The 15,217-nt window shown below is 36.7% G+C and overlaps 1 protein-coding gene and 1 long non-coding RNA gene across 5 annotated transcripts in view; both read right to left on the bottom strand.

Annotated features, from left to right (window-relative positions):
* LOC125923216 (uncharacterized) overlaps window positions 1–3,223 on the bottom strand; it is a 35,990-nt gene extending 32,767 nt beyond the window's left edge. For all 3 annotated transcript variants that reach the window (XR_007457951.1, XR_007457952.1, XR_007457953.1), the window contains exon 1: window positions 2,036–3,223. This is a non-coding gene — a long non-coding RNA (uncharacterized LOC125923216). The remainder of the gene's footprint in view (window positions 1–2,035) is intronic.
* Window positions 3,224–8,956: 5,733 nt separating this feature from the next.
* On the bottom strand, window positions 8,957–14,536 carry SAP30 (Sin3A associated protein 30). Of its 2 annotated transcripts, XM_049631337.1 has the most exons (4): window positions 13,918–14,536; window positions 12,127–12,252; window positions 11,592–11,690; window positions 8,957–9,313 (listed from the first exon to the last, which is right to left on the bottom strand). In XM_049631337.1, exons 1-4 carry the CDS (start codon window positions 14,233–14,235, stop codon window positions 9,191–9,193), a joined length of 666 nt encoding a protein of 221 aa, XP_049487294.1. In that variant the 5' UTR covers window positions 14,236–14,536; the 3' UTR covers window positions 8,957–9,190. The 2 variants fall into 2 exon arrangements, with proteins under 2 accessions (XP_049487294.1, XP_049487295.1); XM_049631338.1 differs by lacking the exon at window positions 12,127–12,252 and having other exon boundaries at window positions 8,958–9,313; window positions 13,918–14,535.
* Between the last annotated feature and the right edge of the window lie 681 nt (window positions 14,537–15,217).

Here is a 15,217-nt window from a genome sequence, read left to right as displayed (position 1 = left end):
GTGCTGGGTGTGAAGCCTACTTAAAAAAAAATAAATAAACAAACAAAGAAAAGGAAAGGAAAGAAAAGAAAAATTTTGCCTAGAAAATTTTCAATTGTGAGGTGTTCAGTAGGCTCAGTAGAAAAATTTTTGAATAGTTGAATAGCCATAATCCTGGCTCAAAGGTGGAGAACTTTTAGTTCTTAGTTGATAGTTACTGACCATGTAAACCTAATGGAAAGAATCAGATATATACTGAAGTTCTTAGAAGGGAATCTAGAAGTTTTGTAGTAAGAGGGTAAAAGGACTGGGGCACCTGGCTGGTTTGGTTGGTAGACCAGGGTCCTGAGTTCCAGCCCCATGTTGGTCATAGAGTTTACTTAAAAAAAAAAAAAAAAAAAAAAGACAAAAGGGAGCCAATATTTAAGTACATATTATTATGTATGCCAAATATTTCAAGTCCATTTTCACTTCACTCTCCCAAAAAACAACAAAACCTTCATGGTAAGTATTCTTAAACCCATTTTTCAGATGCTAACTTAAGATAATTGCTAAAAATCAAGGCAGAATTTGAACAGAGTTCTAATTCCAAAGCCCATACACTGCACACTCACACATATAGCTCTATTCTCAAAATTATTATTATTTTTTTAAATTTTTTTAATGTTTATTTATTTTTGAGACAGACAGAGACAGAGCATGAGCAGGGGAGGGGCAGAGAGAGAGGGAGACACAGAATCTGAAACAGGCTCCAGGCTCTGAGCTGTCAGCACAGAGCCCGAAGCGGGGCTCGAACTCACGGACCATGAGATCATGACCTGGGCCGAAGTCGGACGCCTAACCGACTGAGCCACCCAGGCGCCCCTCTATTCTCAAAATTATGATGTTTATCCCTGATGTATCAATTTTTCTTGAGAATAACATATTAAAAGAAATTTGTAATGGATTAAAGTCACATGAATGTTAAAGGTAAATCTTCAAAGATATTTTCTGATAGAGGCAGCTTCAGACTATGCCCCATATCTCGGGAGGTATGCATTGACTAGTGGCCATCAGTGATAATTTCAGAAAGTCCTTCATTCTATAAAAATGTATTAAATGTTTGCTAAGCACCAGCTATTATTTAGATCTGGGGATATAGTAATAAATAAGATGGACCTTTCCTCTTGGAACTTGTATTCTAACAAAGTTTAATAACTACAAAAAAAAATTCTTACTTATAAATGGGAAGCCTGCCAAAGAGGGGAAGTTTAGAGGCTAATACAAAGTATTGTTATGGGGAAAACTTTAGTACCATACCATGCAGTAGACCTATCATTTTGTGAATAAAAGTGACATTATTTAATTGAAATATGTACTTGGAGGTCCCTGATCTGTTTCTGAGGACCACACCCAGAACAGTATCTGTTCTCTATTTAGTATCCAGTAAGTGTTACTGGACTGGAGCAAACAATTTTGAAGTAGTCAGAATTCAGTTCCCCTTAAAATCTACACAAAAATAAGTCAGTGTTTTAATGGTATGACCTCCTACAAAAATGCATGAAGAAGTAGAATTGTTTAAAAAAAAAAAATTCATTAGGGCTTTTTTCACTGAATTAATTGGTATTAAAATCAGACTAAATAATATAAGTGTTAGATCCTTTCTGAAACAGTGCAGAGAATAAGTACATAAGAAAATCATCAGTAAACCTGTTTCATTTTCTACTTGGTATAGACCCTCTTTGAGGGAGGAAAAAAGCGTTAAAGATTCAGTATCTCTATTTATAAATGATACATCAGCGTGAGGGCATCAGTAAGACAACAATGGCTCTTGAAGAAGTGTTTCCTTATTACTGCAAATGAAATGTGGTGAGAAAAATAGTATTTGAAAAAAAGCTAAATATTTAGTGGAATTTTATAGATTATTATGAGTATTCATCATATATTCCCCTTTCTGAAAATAACTTTTGTAATATGAAATTAAATTAGTCTTTTAGAAATGAATGCATAACAGAAGCACACATTCTTCTTTATATTACCAAATAAATATAAAAACATGAATGTTCACACAACTTACCTTATGCAGTTTTTCCCAACTAGGTCAATGTATTTTTAAAAGCAAACATTTCATTCAATCACATTCATAAACAGATGCGTTATTTTGTCAATAGCTTTTAGCTACAAGAAAAGACAATAAAGCTCTTATTAAAAATTTACTATTTTTCTTAACACTGTCTTACAAATGAATGAAGTAGGTATGGTCATGATCCCTGTTTTATACGCAAAGCACCAAGGTTTAGAGAGATTAAATAGTTTGAAGTTACATTATCAGAGAAGTAGTGCCAGGTTCTGAATAGGGCTAGTCTTACTCTAGCATCTAGAATCTTAACCACTACATTATTTAATAGCATCATCTAATCTATTTCCTTTTTAGGAAAACAAACCTTTACTGATACGGGACACAGGATTGTACACTTCAGCTAGCTCATATAAACTAAATGCCTCCTGATTTAACAATTTCTGTATTTTTTATCTTTGATATTTTATATACTTTTCCATATGAATCTGAGCACGGAGTTGACAGTAATACTAATAGCTCATCTCTTCTTGATAAAATTTCCCCTTTCCTCATCATAATCCATAGGAATGCCTTGAATATTTTTGTTTTCTGGGATTAAGTACTAATCCTAAAAGATTATTTGAGTATTGGAACCCAGTATTGAGTATGGAGAACCCAAACAATGAGCAACAACCATTGGAGGAAGGGAAGGACAAATTAAGAACATTCAACAGATCATCTTGGAATTTTAACTTCTGTATAGGTGCTCACAGGTACACAGGACTTCTTTCCAAAAGAAATCATTTTTGTGGGTCGACTGGGTGGTTCAGTTGGTTAAGTCCCTGACTCTTGATTTCGCTCAGGTCATGATCTCATGGTTTAGTGAGTCTGAGCCTCACATGGGACTCTGCGTGCTGACAGCATGGAGCCTGCTTGGGATTCTCCCCCTCTCTGTCCCTCCCCCACTCATGCTCTGTCTCTCAAAATAAATAAACTTAAAAAAAAATCATTTCTGCAAAATATGGCAGGTGCTTTTAAAATGTAAATGATCCCGGGGTGCCTGAGTAGTTCAGTTGGTTTAGCGTCCAACTTTGGCTCAGGTCATGATCTCACAATTTGTGAGTTGGAGCCCCATATTGGACTCTGTGCTGACAGCTCAGAGCCGGGAGCCTGCTTTGGATTGATTCTGTGTCTACCTCTCCGCCCCCCCCCCCCCCCCCCCCCCCCCCCCCGCCGGGTTGTACACGCATACTCTCTCTCTTAAAAATAAACATTAAAAAATAATAAAATAAAATGGAAACGATCCCATCAGTAAAGCATTACAGGCTTTAAAGTAATTCTCCCAAAAAAGAAAAAATAATCAAATTCATATATTTCTAAATCATTTTGCATTAAGAGCCTAAGCCCAAACTTTACTCTCAAAGATTTGAAGAGAAATTCATATTAGAAAATTATAGTAAATTGACACTGATTTAGCTTCTCCAATTTACTTCTATAGAATGATATCACCATGATGGACTCAACTTTGCAGAGTGGTGATCTAGAGAGAAATATATGGCATATATGTAGCCCCTATATTCCAAGAATTTTACAAATAAAAACCCGTATCAACATTATCCTGATACCAAAGTCAGGCATGGATAATTTGAGGAAACTACAGACCAATATCCCTTATGAATATAGATACAAAACTCTTCAAAAAAATATTAAGAAGCCAAACCGAAAAGCACATTAGAAGGATTATATACCATGACCAAGTAAAATTTATCCCAAGAATGCAAGGGTGGCTCAATATAAGAAAACCATTTGAGGGGAATCTGGGTGGCCCAGTCAGTTGAGTGTCTGACTTTGGCTCAGGTCATGATCTCCTAGTTGGTGAGTTTGAGCCCTGTGTCTGACCCTATGCTGATAATGTGAGCCTGCTTGGGATTCTCTCTCTCTGCTCCTCCCCCATCCTTTCTCAAAATAAATAAATTTTTAAAAAAATTTTTATTTACTTTTGAGAGAGAGAGACAGAGTGAGAGTAGGGAAGGGACAGAGACGGAGACATGGAATCTGAAGCAGGCTCTAGGCTCTGAGTTGTTAGCAGAGCCTGACATGGGACTTGAACTCACAAACCCATGAGATCATGACCTGAGCTGAAGTCAGACGCTTAAGTGACTGAGCCACCCAGGTGCCCAAAATAAATAAATTAAAAAAAAGAAAGAAAGAAAGAAAGAAAAAAAGAAAGAAAGAAAGAAAGAAAATCATTTGATGTAATACACCACATTAATAGACTAAAGGGGGGGAAACACATGATCATCTCAATAGTTACAGAAAAAGTATTTTACAAAATTCAACACCATTTCAAGATAAAAATACCCAGAAAACTACAAATAGAGGGGAATTTCCTTAACATGATAAAATGCATTTATGAAACACTTACAGATAACATCATAGTCAATGGTAAAAGACTGAAACATCTCCTCCAAAGAAAAGAACAAGACAAGGATGCCTGCTTTCACCACTGCTAGTCAACACTGTACTGGAAATCCTAGCTAGAGCATTTTGGCAAAATAATAATAATAATAATAATAATAATTAAATGATATCCAAATTGGAAAGGAAGAAATAAAACTATCTCTGTTCACAGTTAACATGAGTCTGTATATAGAAAACCTCCTAGAATATACACAAATACCACTAGAGGTAATAAATGAAATTCAGCAGTTGTAGGGGTCAACACACAAAAATCAGTTGTGTTTCTTTACACCAGTAATAAACAATACACAAAAAGAAATCAAGAAAATAATTCTATTTACAGTAGCATCAAGAAAAATAAAATATCAGAAATAAATTTAATCAAGATGGTGTGGGGCATGGAAACTGGAAACTATAAACATTGCTGAAAGAAATTTTTAAAAACCAAAATAAATGGAAAGACATCCCATGTTCATGGACTGATATACTTAACATTGTTAATATGGCAATCTTAAAGTGATCTAGAGATTTAATACAGCCTTCATCAAAATTCTAAAGGCCTTTTGGCAAGAAATGGAAAAACCAATATGGAACTACAAAGGATCTCAGACAGCCTAAATGATATTGAAAAAGGAAAACAGGTAGGAGAACTCACACTTCTTGACTTCAAAACTTACTGCAAGGCTGCAACAGTCAAAAGATTCTAGTACTGGCATAAGAATAGATATATGAACCAATGTAATAGAATTGAAAATACATAAATAAACCCAAACATCTATGGCAAATTGATTTTTGACAAGGGTGCCAAAACCATTCAGTGAAAAACAGTCTTCAATAAATGGTGCTGAGACAAATGGATAACCACATTCAAAACAATTAAGTTGAACCTCTACCTCACTCCATGTACAAAAATTGACTCAAAACAGGCCAATGACCTGAATTTAAGTCCTGAAGTTATAAGCTTCATAACCTCAGATTTGGCAATGAATTCTTAGATCTGATACCAAAAGAGTAACAAAAGAAAAAATAAATTAGACTACATAAAAACTAAAACCTTTTGTGCATCAAAGAACATTATCAAGAATATGAAAAGGCAATTCACAGAATGGGAGAAAATATTTGCAACTTGTGTATCAAATATGGACTTAATATCCATATACAGAAAAACTCCTGCAACAAGAAGACAATCAATCCAATTAAAAAAAATAAGCAAAGGATTTAAATAGATATTCTCTAAAGAAGATAATACAAGTGGACAACATGCATGTGAAAAGATATTCAGTATCAATGGTCATTAAGGAAATGCAAATCAAAACTACAATGAGATACCATTTAACACCTAGTAGGATGAATTTAATTAAAAAAAAAAGGAAATACAGTATTGGCAATTTGGAGACATAGAAACTCTTGCACATTGCTGTGGGAATGTAAAATGGTATAGCTACTATGGAAATCTGGAGGCTCCTCAAAAAGTTAAATCTAGAATTACCATATGATTCAACAATTCTACTTCTAGGTATATACCTAAAAGAAATGAAAACATGTTCAAAAAGAAACACGTACAGAAATGTTCATCGCAGCATTATTAATAGCCAAAGGTAGAAACCCAAATGTACATCTACGGATGAACAAATTGTGATACACATACACACATACAAACACATCACATACCACACAATTGAATATTATTCAGATATTAAAAGGAACAAAGTACTGATGAATATACCGCAACTTGGACGAACCTTGAACATACATGCTATGTGAAAAAACCCAAAAGGACATATATGAATCCCTTTGTAGGATATATTCATAATGGGCAAATTCATAGAGCCAGAAAGCAGATTAGAGGTTAGCAGGGGATGAAGAGGAGGAAATGGAAGTGATTGATTACTTACGAGTGTTTTTATGGGGTGATGAAAAATTTTGAAATTAGAACGGGTGGTTATACAACATTGTGAATACACTAAATACCACCAAATTATATAGTTTAAAATGGAATACTACCATATAAATTTTACCTCAATTAAAAAAAAAACTTTACGTAGAAATAATATATAGAGCTTGTTTTTGTAAAGAAATATATTTCAGGTACTAATTTTTAGCCTTTTCCTAAATTGCTCAATAAAAGATAGTTCTACCAAATAACTGACTTATTTCTTGAATACCTGCTACTCATTATGTTTTTTTCCTTTTATCCCAATTTTGGATTCTTCTGTTGCTCTAACATTAGAAGTAACCTATGCCCTTACAGAGATATGCGATTTTTTTTTTGGTTCAGATATAAACACAGAAAAAGATTTCTAGTGAATTAAATTTTAAAACCTAATAGCAAATAATTACAAATCTTATATAAAATTGCAGAATCTTGAGTTCCTCAGCTTTGATGAAGTTCTCAATTTTTCATGCTTTAAATTGCTCTCACAAGGATTTAATTTCATTGGATAACTAACATCCAGAACTCTTTTCACTTTTTATCCAACTACATTTTATGCAAATAATTAACTATATGAAATTAACACAGCTAGTCAAATGTTACATCATAAACAGATAATTTAATGTAAGCAAATTATTTCAAGCTTCTTTCACAAGAATGGAGTGTTTTTGTAGGAAAAAGTAACCCTACAGTCAAGTTTTATTAAAAAATTAACTTTTGGGGCACCTGGGTGTCTTAGTCAGTTAAGTGTCTGACTTTGGCTCAGGTCATGATTTCACGGTTCGTGGGTTCAAACCCTGCATCAGGCTCTGTGCTGACAGGTTGGAGCCTACAGCCTGTTTCAGATTCTCTCTTTCTGCCCCTCCCCCACTCATGCTCGGTCTCTCTCAAAAATAAACATTAAAAAAATTAACTTTTTATACTTTATAGATTTAGATAAAAATATGTGGAAGTTATTACTTTCTTCAAATAAACCATCCTGTTCTAGTTATGTGGTGCACTTTCAGATAGCTAAAACTTCTCACAAAGATTTCTGGAATGCCAGAAATGACAGGATTCTGTTAATACCAATTATCACAGTCTCTGCCCATGAATAAAGTACAGTTGACCCTTGAACAACATGGATTTGAACTGTGCAAGTCCACATATATGCAGATTCTTTACAGCACAGTACTGAAAACGTATTTTTTCTTCCTTACGGTTTTAATAACATTTTCTTTTCTCTAGCTTACTTTATTATAAGCATACAGCATATAATATATGTAACATACAGAATATATGTTAATTAACTGTTTATGTTATCAAAGAGGCTCCCAGCCAACAGTAGGCTATTAGTAGTTAAATTTGGGGAAAGTCCAAAGTTGTATATGGATTTTCAACCATGCAGTCAGTGGTTGCCACCCCAGTCCCTGCATTGTTAAAGGGTCAACTGTAAATCTTTAAATAGTTACAGCAAGAACCAAGAATAGTTGCTTTATTTTTCACCATATTTTGTGAAATATGTGATTTGTGAAATATGCCAATACACTCCGTACATTTAAAAATACATGGACGAAGCTTCTAATAAACCAGTACTTTAGATTCAGCTACATCAGTGGTTCTTCACTATGGGTAATTTTGCTTCCTAGGGCATGTTTGGCAACATTTAGGGATAGCTTTGGTTGTCACACCTTTGGAGTGCCACTGGCACTAGTGTGGCCTGCATGATGCTGCTAAAACTGTAACACATAGGACATCTCCCACAATAAAGAATAAAGGCCCAAATGTCAACCTTGAGAAACCTTGAGCTACATTAATGTTTTGATCCATTCATTTCCAGCCTAAAATCTGCACCATAGTCAAGGACATTAACTGAAGCTAATGTTTTGTTTTGGTGTGATAAACTATAAATTTGATTTGTAATGATAAGAATTTTAACAGAAAACGGGCCGAGAATGAAACGTAAAGGAAAATAGGATATAAATCAAGTCAGAGCTACATATGGACCAGACTTTAAAGATCTTGTTTGATTTCTAGATCTCTCCAACTTATGAGTTTTAATTTGCAATGTAAACAATATAGGGCATGAATGAAAATTAATGGGCACTGCAGAACTTCTATGTTCATTCCATATAAACATCTTTTCTCTAAGACAAAATTTAAAGAAACAAAATTAATTCTATGTTATTTCAACTTTCAGCATTGTGTTAATCTTTTCTGACACATTAAGTCTTCTTTGGAAGGAGGTAGGTATATAAATTAAACTGTTCTTCCTAATACTTTATCAAGTAGTAGTAGTAATAATAATAATAATGGAAATAAGAAAGAAGTTGCACCTCAATGGAAGTCTATTTTTCAAACCTGTTAGCACTAAAAAGCACTTTAAAAAATAATGCTAATTAGGACATCCTTGATTCCAAATCAGATCATCCCAGAGAAAGCAAATGTACTACATTTGTTATTTCTCCTTAACCTTAAAAAAAAAAGTGGTAACAAATGATCCTTACATTAAACTCTCAATTAAAAGTAGTACCTAATCAGTTTAACATAAAAATCAAGTTTCACAAAATGAATACACTGAAGCAACTATAATAGTAATCACCTTTATTTAAAATATTTTTTAATCTAGGAAAGCTCATTTTACATGAGTTTCCAACTAATTATTAGAGTCAGAAACAAAGAAAATAAAACCAGAGAAAATCCTCTGTAAAAAAATACACAAGGAACATTTCTACATGTGAAAAAACAGTAAACAGTCTTAACATCTGAACATCCAAGTCTTAGTCTCAATTCCATCTCTCCTAGTGAACACCACTATCAACCTTGAGATCTGATTTGTTCTTGTCATTCTTCACTGAGTAGATGAAATATGTTAAGGTGTCTTTTTCATTCACTGGAATAGACCTAAAGTGGCAACCAACTATCTATAAAAAAAAAAAAAAAAAAAATTGAAATTAAATTATAGATATTAACAGATTTCATACTAGGTAAAAAAAAAACAAAAACACTTTAATTAAAAGAAAATGTGCTATGTGATAAGAGCTATCTCTTTTTAAAAATAAACTGTTTAACAAAATACCAGCAAGATGAAAAGCACATCAGAATAAGATGTTATGAGCAAGAGATAGTGTGATTTCAAAGGACCCTCCAACCCATTCAATTAAAGATACATTAATTTAGGATGTATTTAAATTTTATAATTAGAATCTACATTAGTAAGTAAATATTTTTAAACTTTAGGTACCAATGAAATAAACAGAATGTAGACCCTACTCACAGAAAAAGGATAAATATATAGTTGAAAAAGTTTTGGTACTGGCAGTACTCTTTGTTAAAGTTCCTCGAAAGTTTTTCTGAATAAGTATTATTCATGGAAAATGAGAGGGGAAAGAGGAACTTTCACTGAAGAATATTTATCTGCCCTCTGGCCTTTTCATTATGCTAATCTAACATGTGCACTGCAACTACCAATAGAAGTACAATAGATTAAACTAGGGTGTTGATATGCTTATCTAGATTGTAGAAAATAAAACTTCTTAATGAAAAAGTTATTCATATGATAAGATTTAAGGAGGACAGTCATCTGACTCCGGGATCACTTACCACTTATCTGCATTTCTGACTAAGTAAACTATAACACTCATGGCTGTTTGGATTGTTTCTCATTTCTAAAGAAGAAAATAGCTCTGGAAATAATATAACTTTTTAAAGATCAGACTAGCAAATATTTGAGTTGTGACTTAGACATTAAAAAAAAAAAAAATACAGCTGACCCTTGTATAATACAGGTTTGAGCTGCAAGGGTCCATTTACATGCTTTTTTTCCCCAATAAATACAGTACAGTATTATAAATATACTTTCTCTTCCACATGATTTTAATAACATTTTATTTTCTTTAGCTTACTTTATTCTAACACAATAAGAATATATATAATACCTAAGACATACAGAATATGATAATTGGACAGTTTATGTCTTCAGGAAGGGTTCCAGTCAACAGTAGGTTATTAGTAGCTAAGTTTTTGGACAATCAAAAGTTACATGCAGATTTCTAACTGTGCCCCCAACCCCTGAGTCATTCAAGGGTCAACCATACATTAAATATAACATATGAAATAATTAGTTCTCTGGTTCTCATTTGTCTCAAAACAAAAGTAACTTCCACTTGATCAGTATCAGTATATATGGATACAGTTTCATCACAATAGATAATATCTGTGTTTCTGTTGTATCAAATTTAAAGAAAAACTGAATTTTTGTGGCAAGATGGAAAGAGGAAATTCTGGCTAAAAAGTCAGTATGTTAGATCTCAACAATATTAAAAAGCATTCTGCCAAAGAATTATACTTTCTGTATCTTTTACCTTATTCAATGTGCATGTTTTAGAAAACGTTGCCTTACTAAACCCCCAAGCTAAAAAATATGATAAAACTGATTTATATGTTTACATTTCTATTCTGTCTAGTAGACTAAGCATTTTTATGTAAAATGATTAAAGTATAAATATATAAATCTATAGACACCTTAATTGGATTCACAGATTTCTTGGTTCTATTAATTCCTGAGAACACACACATTTCAAAATTTACCAAAGGACTAGAAGTTAGTTTTATAACAAAGCAAAAACTACGTAAAATGTTGGACAAGAGTCTTTGCATCTTCTAGATGTGACGAAAGCATAGACACCTCAAATAAAACAAACATCAATAAGGCCAAATTCTGAAATAGTTAAATCAACAAGTTAAATCCACAAATAGGAATACTATTTATGGGTTTATCTGTAGATCTAATCAATCAGAAACTTCAAAAAATAAATTCTAATGACGACATCAAAGCTTATCAATTTCTTTTATTATGCCTCAATTAGGTGTTCAATAAATGTTTACTAAGTAGAATTTTAAAACCAACAGATTTCTAGAATGAGAATTTAAAAATTATCACCCAATATTTCTGAGAGTCAGTATTAGAAGATGCTTAGAAAACTACATACAATCCAGTAAGTAGTTGTAACATACAGAAATTTAAGAGGCAGACAGACATTTCTAAAAAACTAGATTCTTCCACAATAGATCTTTTATTAACTGATCCAACTAAAATGCATTGGTATATATTCTACATTAACAATTTCATTAGCCTTTAATGCCTCTTTTTTGTATGAACAGGCTCATTTAAAGTGTAAATAGTTTAAAACTCATAAATACCTCAACAAGTTGTGCTTTATTAAGTCCTGGTCTGGTTGACAGTTTGAAGTGTCTTTTGTATCTCCGAAGTGTATTTACTTGTAATTGATATAAATCAACCTAGGAAAATTAAACATATATGAATTAGTTCATACAATTTTCAAAATAGTTATCTTTGATACATACAAAAACATTTCAATTTTGGCACAATAAAAATGTAATTCCATTATTAAACAACAAAAATTACATTACTTAAGTCCATTCCATTATCCCTTATAATCAAAACTATAAATGTATTAAACACTTTAATCTTTTGAAGATAAATATCGAAAACTGGGAGCAAAAAAAAAAGTTAGAAGGCAACAGAGCTATAAGCATTGTCAACTGAAAACACAAGTTAAATTGTGTAACTGCTTGTAAACTGGCTGTATTTAATTTTACTTTCATTTTCAGATTTTTTGCTTTAAGCATTTTAAAAAGGCGTTCATATCTTTTAATACAAGTTACAGAATGGAATACTTAGGATTTACATTTAACATACAGAAACTTTATCTACCTCTGGAGTATCAATATCTTGAACAGGTGAATCTCCTCCATCATCATCACTCCCTTTCCTCTTTCTTCTGTTTCGAACACTCTGAATTAAGTTTTTATGATAATCACAAATGTAAAGATGCCTTGCCTGAAACAAAAGTTTCACAGACTATTTATGATTATGTAACCTATGTATTAGTAAAATACACTGGGCACAGTGAACTATTAAAAATAAAAACAGTCAAAACAGGCCACTGTTAAGACAACAGCATGTTTCTATGCTTAAGTCCTGCATCCAGTTAAAACATACCATGTCCAGCAGTACAGTTAAGAAGATTGGGGGGGGGGGGGGGGGGGGAGTGGTGTAAGTAGAGGAGAGAAGGGAGACAGAGAAGCAGAATGAAAAATTTCAACTCTCTGGATTTTGTCATTAAATTGCAGGGAGGCTGAACTAGATTTACTAGGTCATGCTGTTTTTTTTATCAAGGGGAAAGATGACGTTGCCCACAATTTTGCTATTTCATAGTATTTATTCAAAGAGTGTATTTTAATAGCATGATGTATGCTTTCGATTCTTTCTCAACACCCAAATTATCATACAGATACAAAACTATCCATTTTTACAAATGAGCTATTGATTTCATATCCTACTTACATTTAAACTTGAATTATAAATTTGAATATTTAATGAGTGCATTTATCTGTAATATGTTTTCCCAACCAAAGGAATGTGAAATTCAAGTTTACTTGAAAAGTTGCTCATGAGCATGACCAAGAACTACCTGTTTAACAGGCAGAAAGTATCACAAATAAACTTTGCAAAAGCTTCAATTAAATGTAGTCTTGAGAATTGCATGGTAACACGTGAAATATTGAGCTTCATATACTAAGTTAAACTCCTTTAAAAAACCAAATGATTAAGGCCTAAAGCTTTTAAATTAACTTTTAAACTAAGTCCAAGTTAAAAATATGCAGAATGCGTACTAGATTCTGGCATCTTGTGATTCATTTACTGCCAGCCAGAACTCCTAAAAGTGGCGACGCTTGTTTCTAAAAACCTTATAGAGGGTCAAAAACCACCACCACCACCACCACCACCACCACCAGACGTGCGAAGAAAGGACGGAAAAAAAAATCCCGATGGCTGCCAAACGGATGGCAAAACAGCAGAGGCTACGTGTTCCCCACGTTCCCAGCAGCTGCGCTAGATGCTGACATCGTTCACAATCCCCGCTCCCCGCAAGGCGCGGGGTGAGCTCCGCTTCCCTCACACGGTACTCGGACGAACGGGGAAAGGGGTCTTTCTTGCTGAGGTTATCAGGTCCTTGGTCGTGGCAGGACTCCACTTTCCCTACACAAGGGGAGCTGCTCCCTGGGGCCAAACGCCAGCGAGGGCAGCAAAACAAAGAAGGCGCCTCCATTCCAGAAGGAGCCTGCCGGGTTGCAAGAAAACTACTCCGGGCCCTCCGAGCGGCGGTCCCTTTGTTTCGTTTCCCGATCTCAGGGAAGGAGGAAGGGGGAAGACTGCGAACAGAATCGACTCGTGGAGCGCGCGGGGGGGTGGGGGTGGGGCGCGGGCAGGGGGGGTGGGGGAGGAGCGGAATCACGGAATGCGAGTGTGTCGGTGGGGGTGGAGGTCAGAGTTGCAGCGACTTTGTTGTTTGCTTCCTACCAGAGACCACACAACGGGTTCCCACTGCAGCCAGGTCTAGGGGGACCCCTGAACCCTCCGCCCAACAACCCCCGTCTGCACCGCTCCCGGAGCCCCAAGGGGGTGGGCAGGGGAAGGCCGTCCCGTCCCGCCGTCACTTACGCTCTTATCCAGCTCGATCTTCACCTTCTTCTGGGAGATGCTCTTCTGGATCCTCTTGCTGAAGCTGGCGTTGCCTGCCGCACGGCCGCACCGCTCACCTTCCTCCCGCAGACAGCACAGCTGTCCGGGCCCGGGCCCTGCCGCTCCCGGGGGCCCAGCCGCCGAGACGGCCCCGGCACCCGGCACCTCAGCCCCGGCGCCGGCCCCTGCCCCGTTCCCTGCCGAAGCGGCAGCGGCGGCGGCGGCAGCGACCACGGCGGCCACAGCGGCTGCCGCGTCCCCGCCGCGGCTCATCTCCTCGGGCGTGAAGCCGTTCATGTCTCCGCGCTCTGGGACGCCGGCGCTGACAGAAATCCCCGCTCGCCTCGCCGCTCCGCCTCTCTCCGGAGACTCTGGGGTCTCCGCGGGGTCTCTCAGGCACCTGACCCGGCGGCGACAATTCCTCCGGCGGCACGACCAAACACCAAGCGCCCTAGCCTGCTGGGATCTGCTGGCGTCGGGACAGTGGACAGTGCTTTGGGTTAAGAACCAGAGTCAGGCGGCGCCAAGAGTTAGGACCCCACTCACTGTCACATGGAGACGCTTCAGCAGTTGGACCCGAGCGCCTCCGCCTCCCTCCAGCCCCTCGTCTTGCGCAAGCGCGACGCGCCCTCTCCTGTCCCGCCCCTTCCACTCTGTCGCAGGGCACCACGGGAATTGTAGTTCTCGGCGGGAGAGTCAACCTGAGTTCTTCCCTGACTCGGCGCCTCAGGGATTGGGAGAACTACTAATCCTAGCATGCATCGCGTAGAGACGGGCTGGGCTGCTGCTGCTTCTTTTTTTAAAGCATGGGGAAAACAGGGGGCGTGTATTTGAGGGTTGTGATGTTTTCTCGCTTCTTGTCCCTCCCGCGAGGTTGGATTGTGTTTAGCTACCGGGATTTTGCAGAGTTGGCATTCTAGAGGAAGAGGTCACTCAGCTCCAGAGACGAAGCGCAAAATGCCGGGGGCTGGGGCTAAGAGGGGAGGAGAGTGAAGGTGTGGAGTAAAAAAGTTTCGGGGCTTTTCATATCTGTGGAAAAAGGCTTGGTGTGGTCATGCTTTTGTGGGAAACCCAAACCAAGGAAAATTCATGCAAGCTGGCCCTCTTCGGGTCCTGGAGGTCCTGCCGCTAACCCGGCTGCTGGATAACAGTTCCGTTCATTGACGCATCAGATTGTTTAGGGGCGCCTGCTTAGGCGAAAACGCCCATCTCGACCTCGACCGTGACATGGCTTCTTCCCAAGTGCCTCAGTTTAAGGCCCTTTTTAAATCCTTGCACA

The sequence above is a fragment of the Panthera uncia genome, chromosome B1 (genome assembly GCF_023721935.1).
Source record: "Panthera uncia isolate 11264 chromosome B1, Puncia_PCG_1.0, whole genome shotgun sequence".
Lineage (NCBI taxonomy): Eukaryota > Metazoa > Chordata > Mammalia > Carnivora > Felidae > Panthera > Panthera uncia.
The sequence above is the reverse complement of the archived record's forward strand: the minus strand, read 5'-3'. Positions and strand labels throughout refer to the sequence as shown.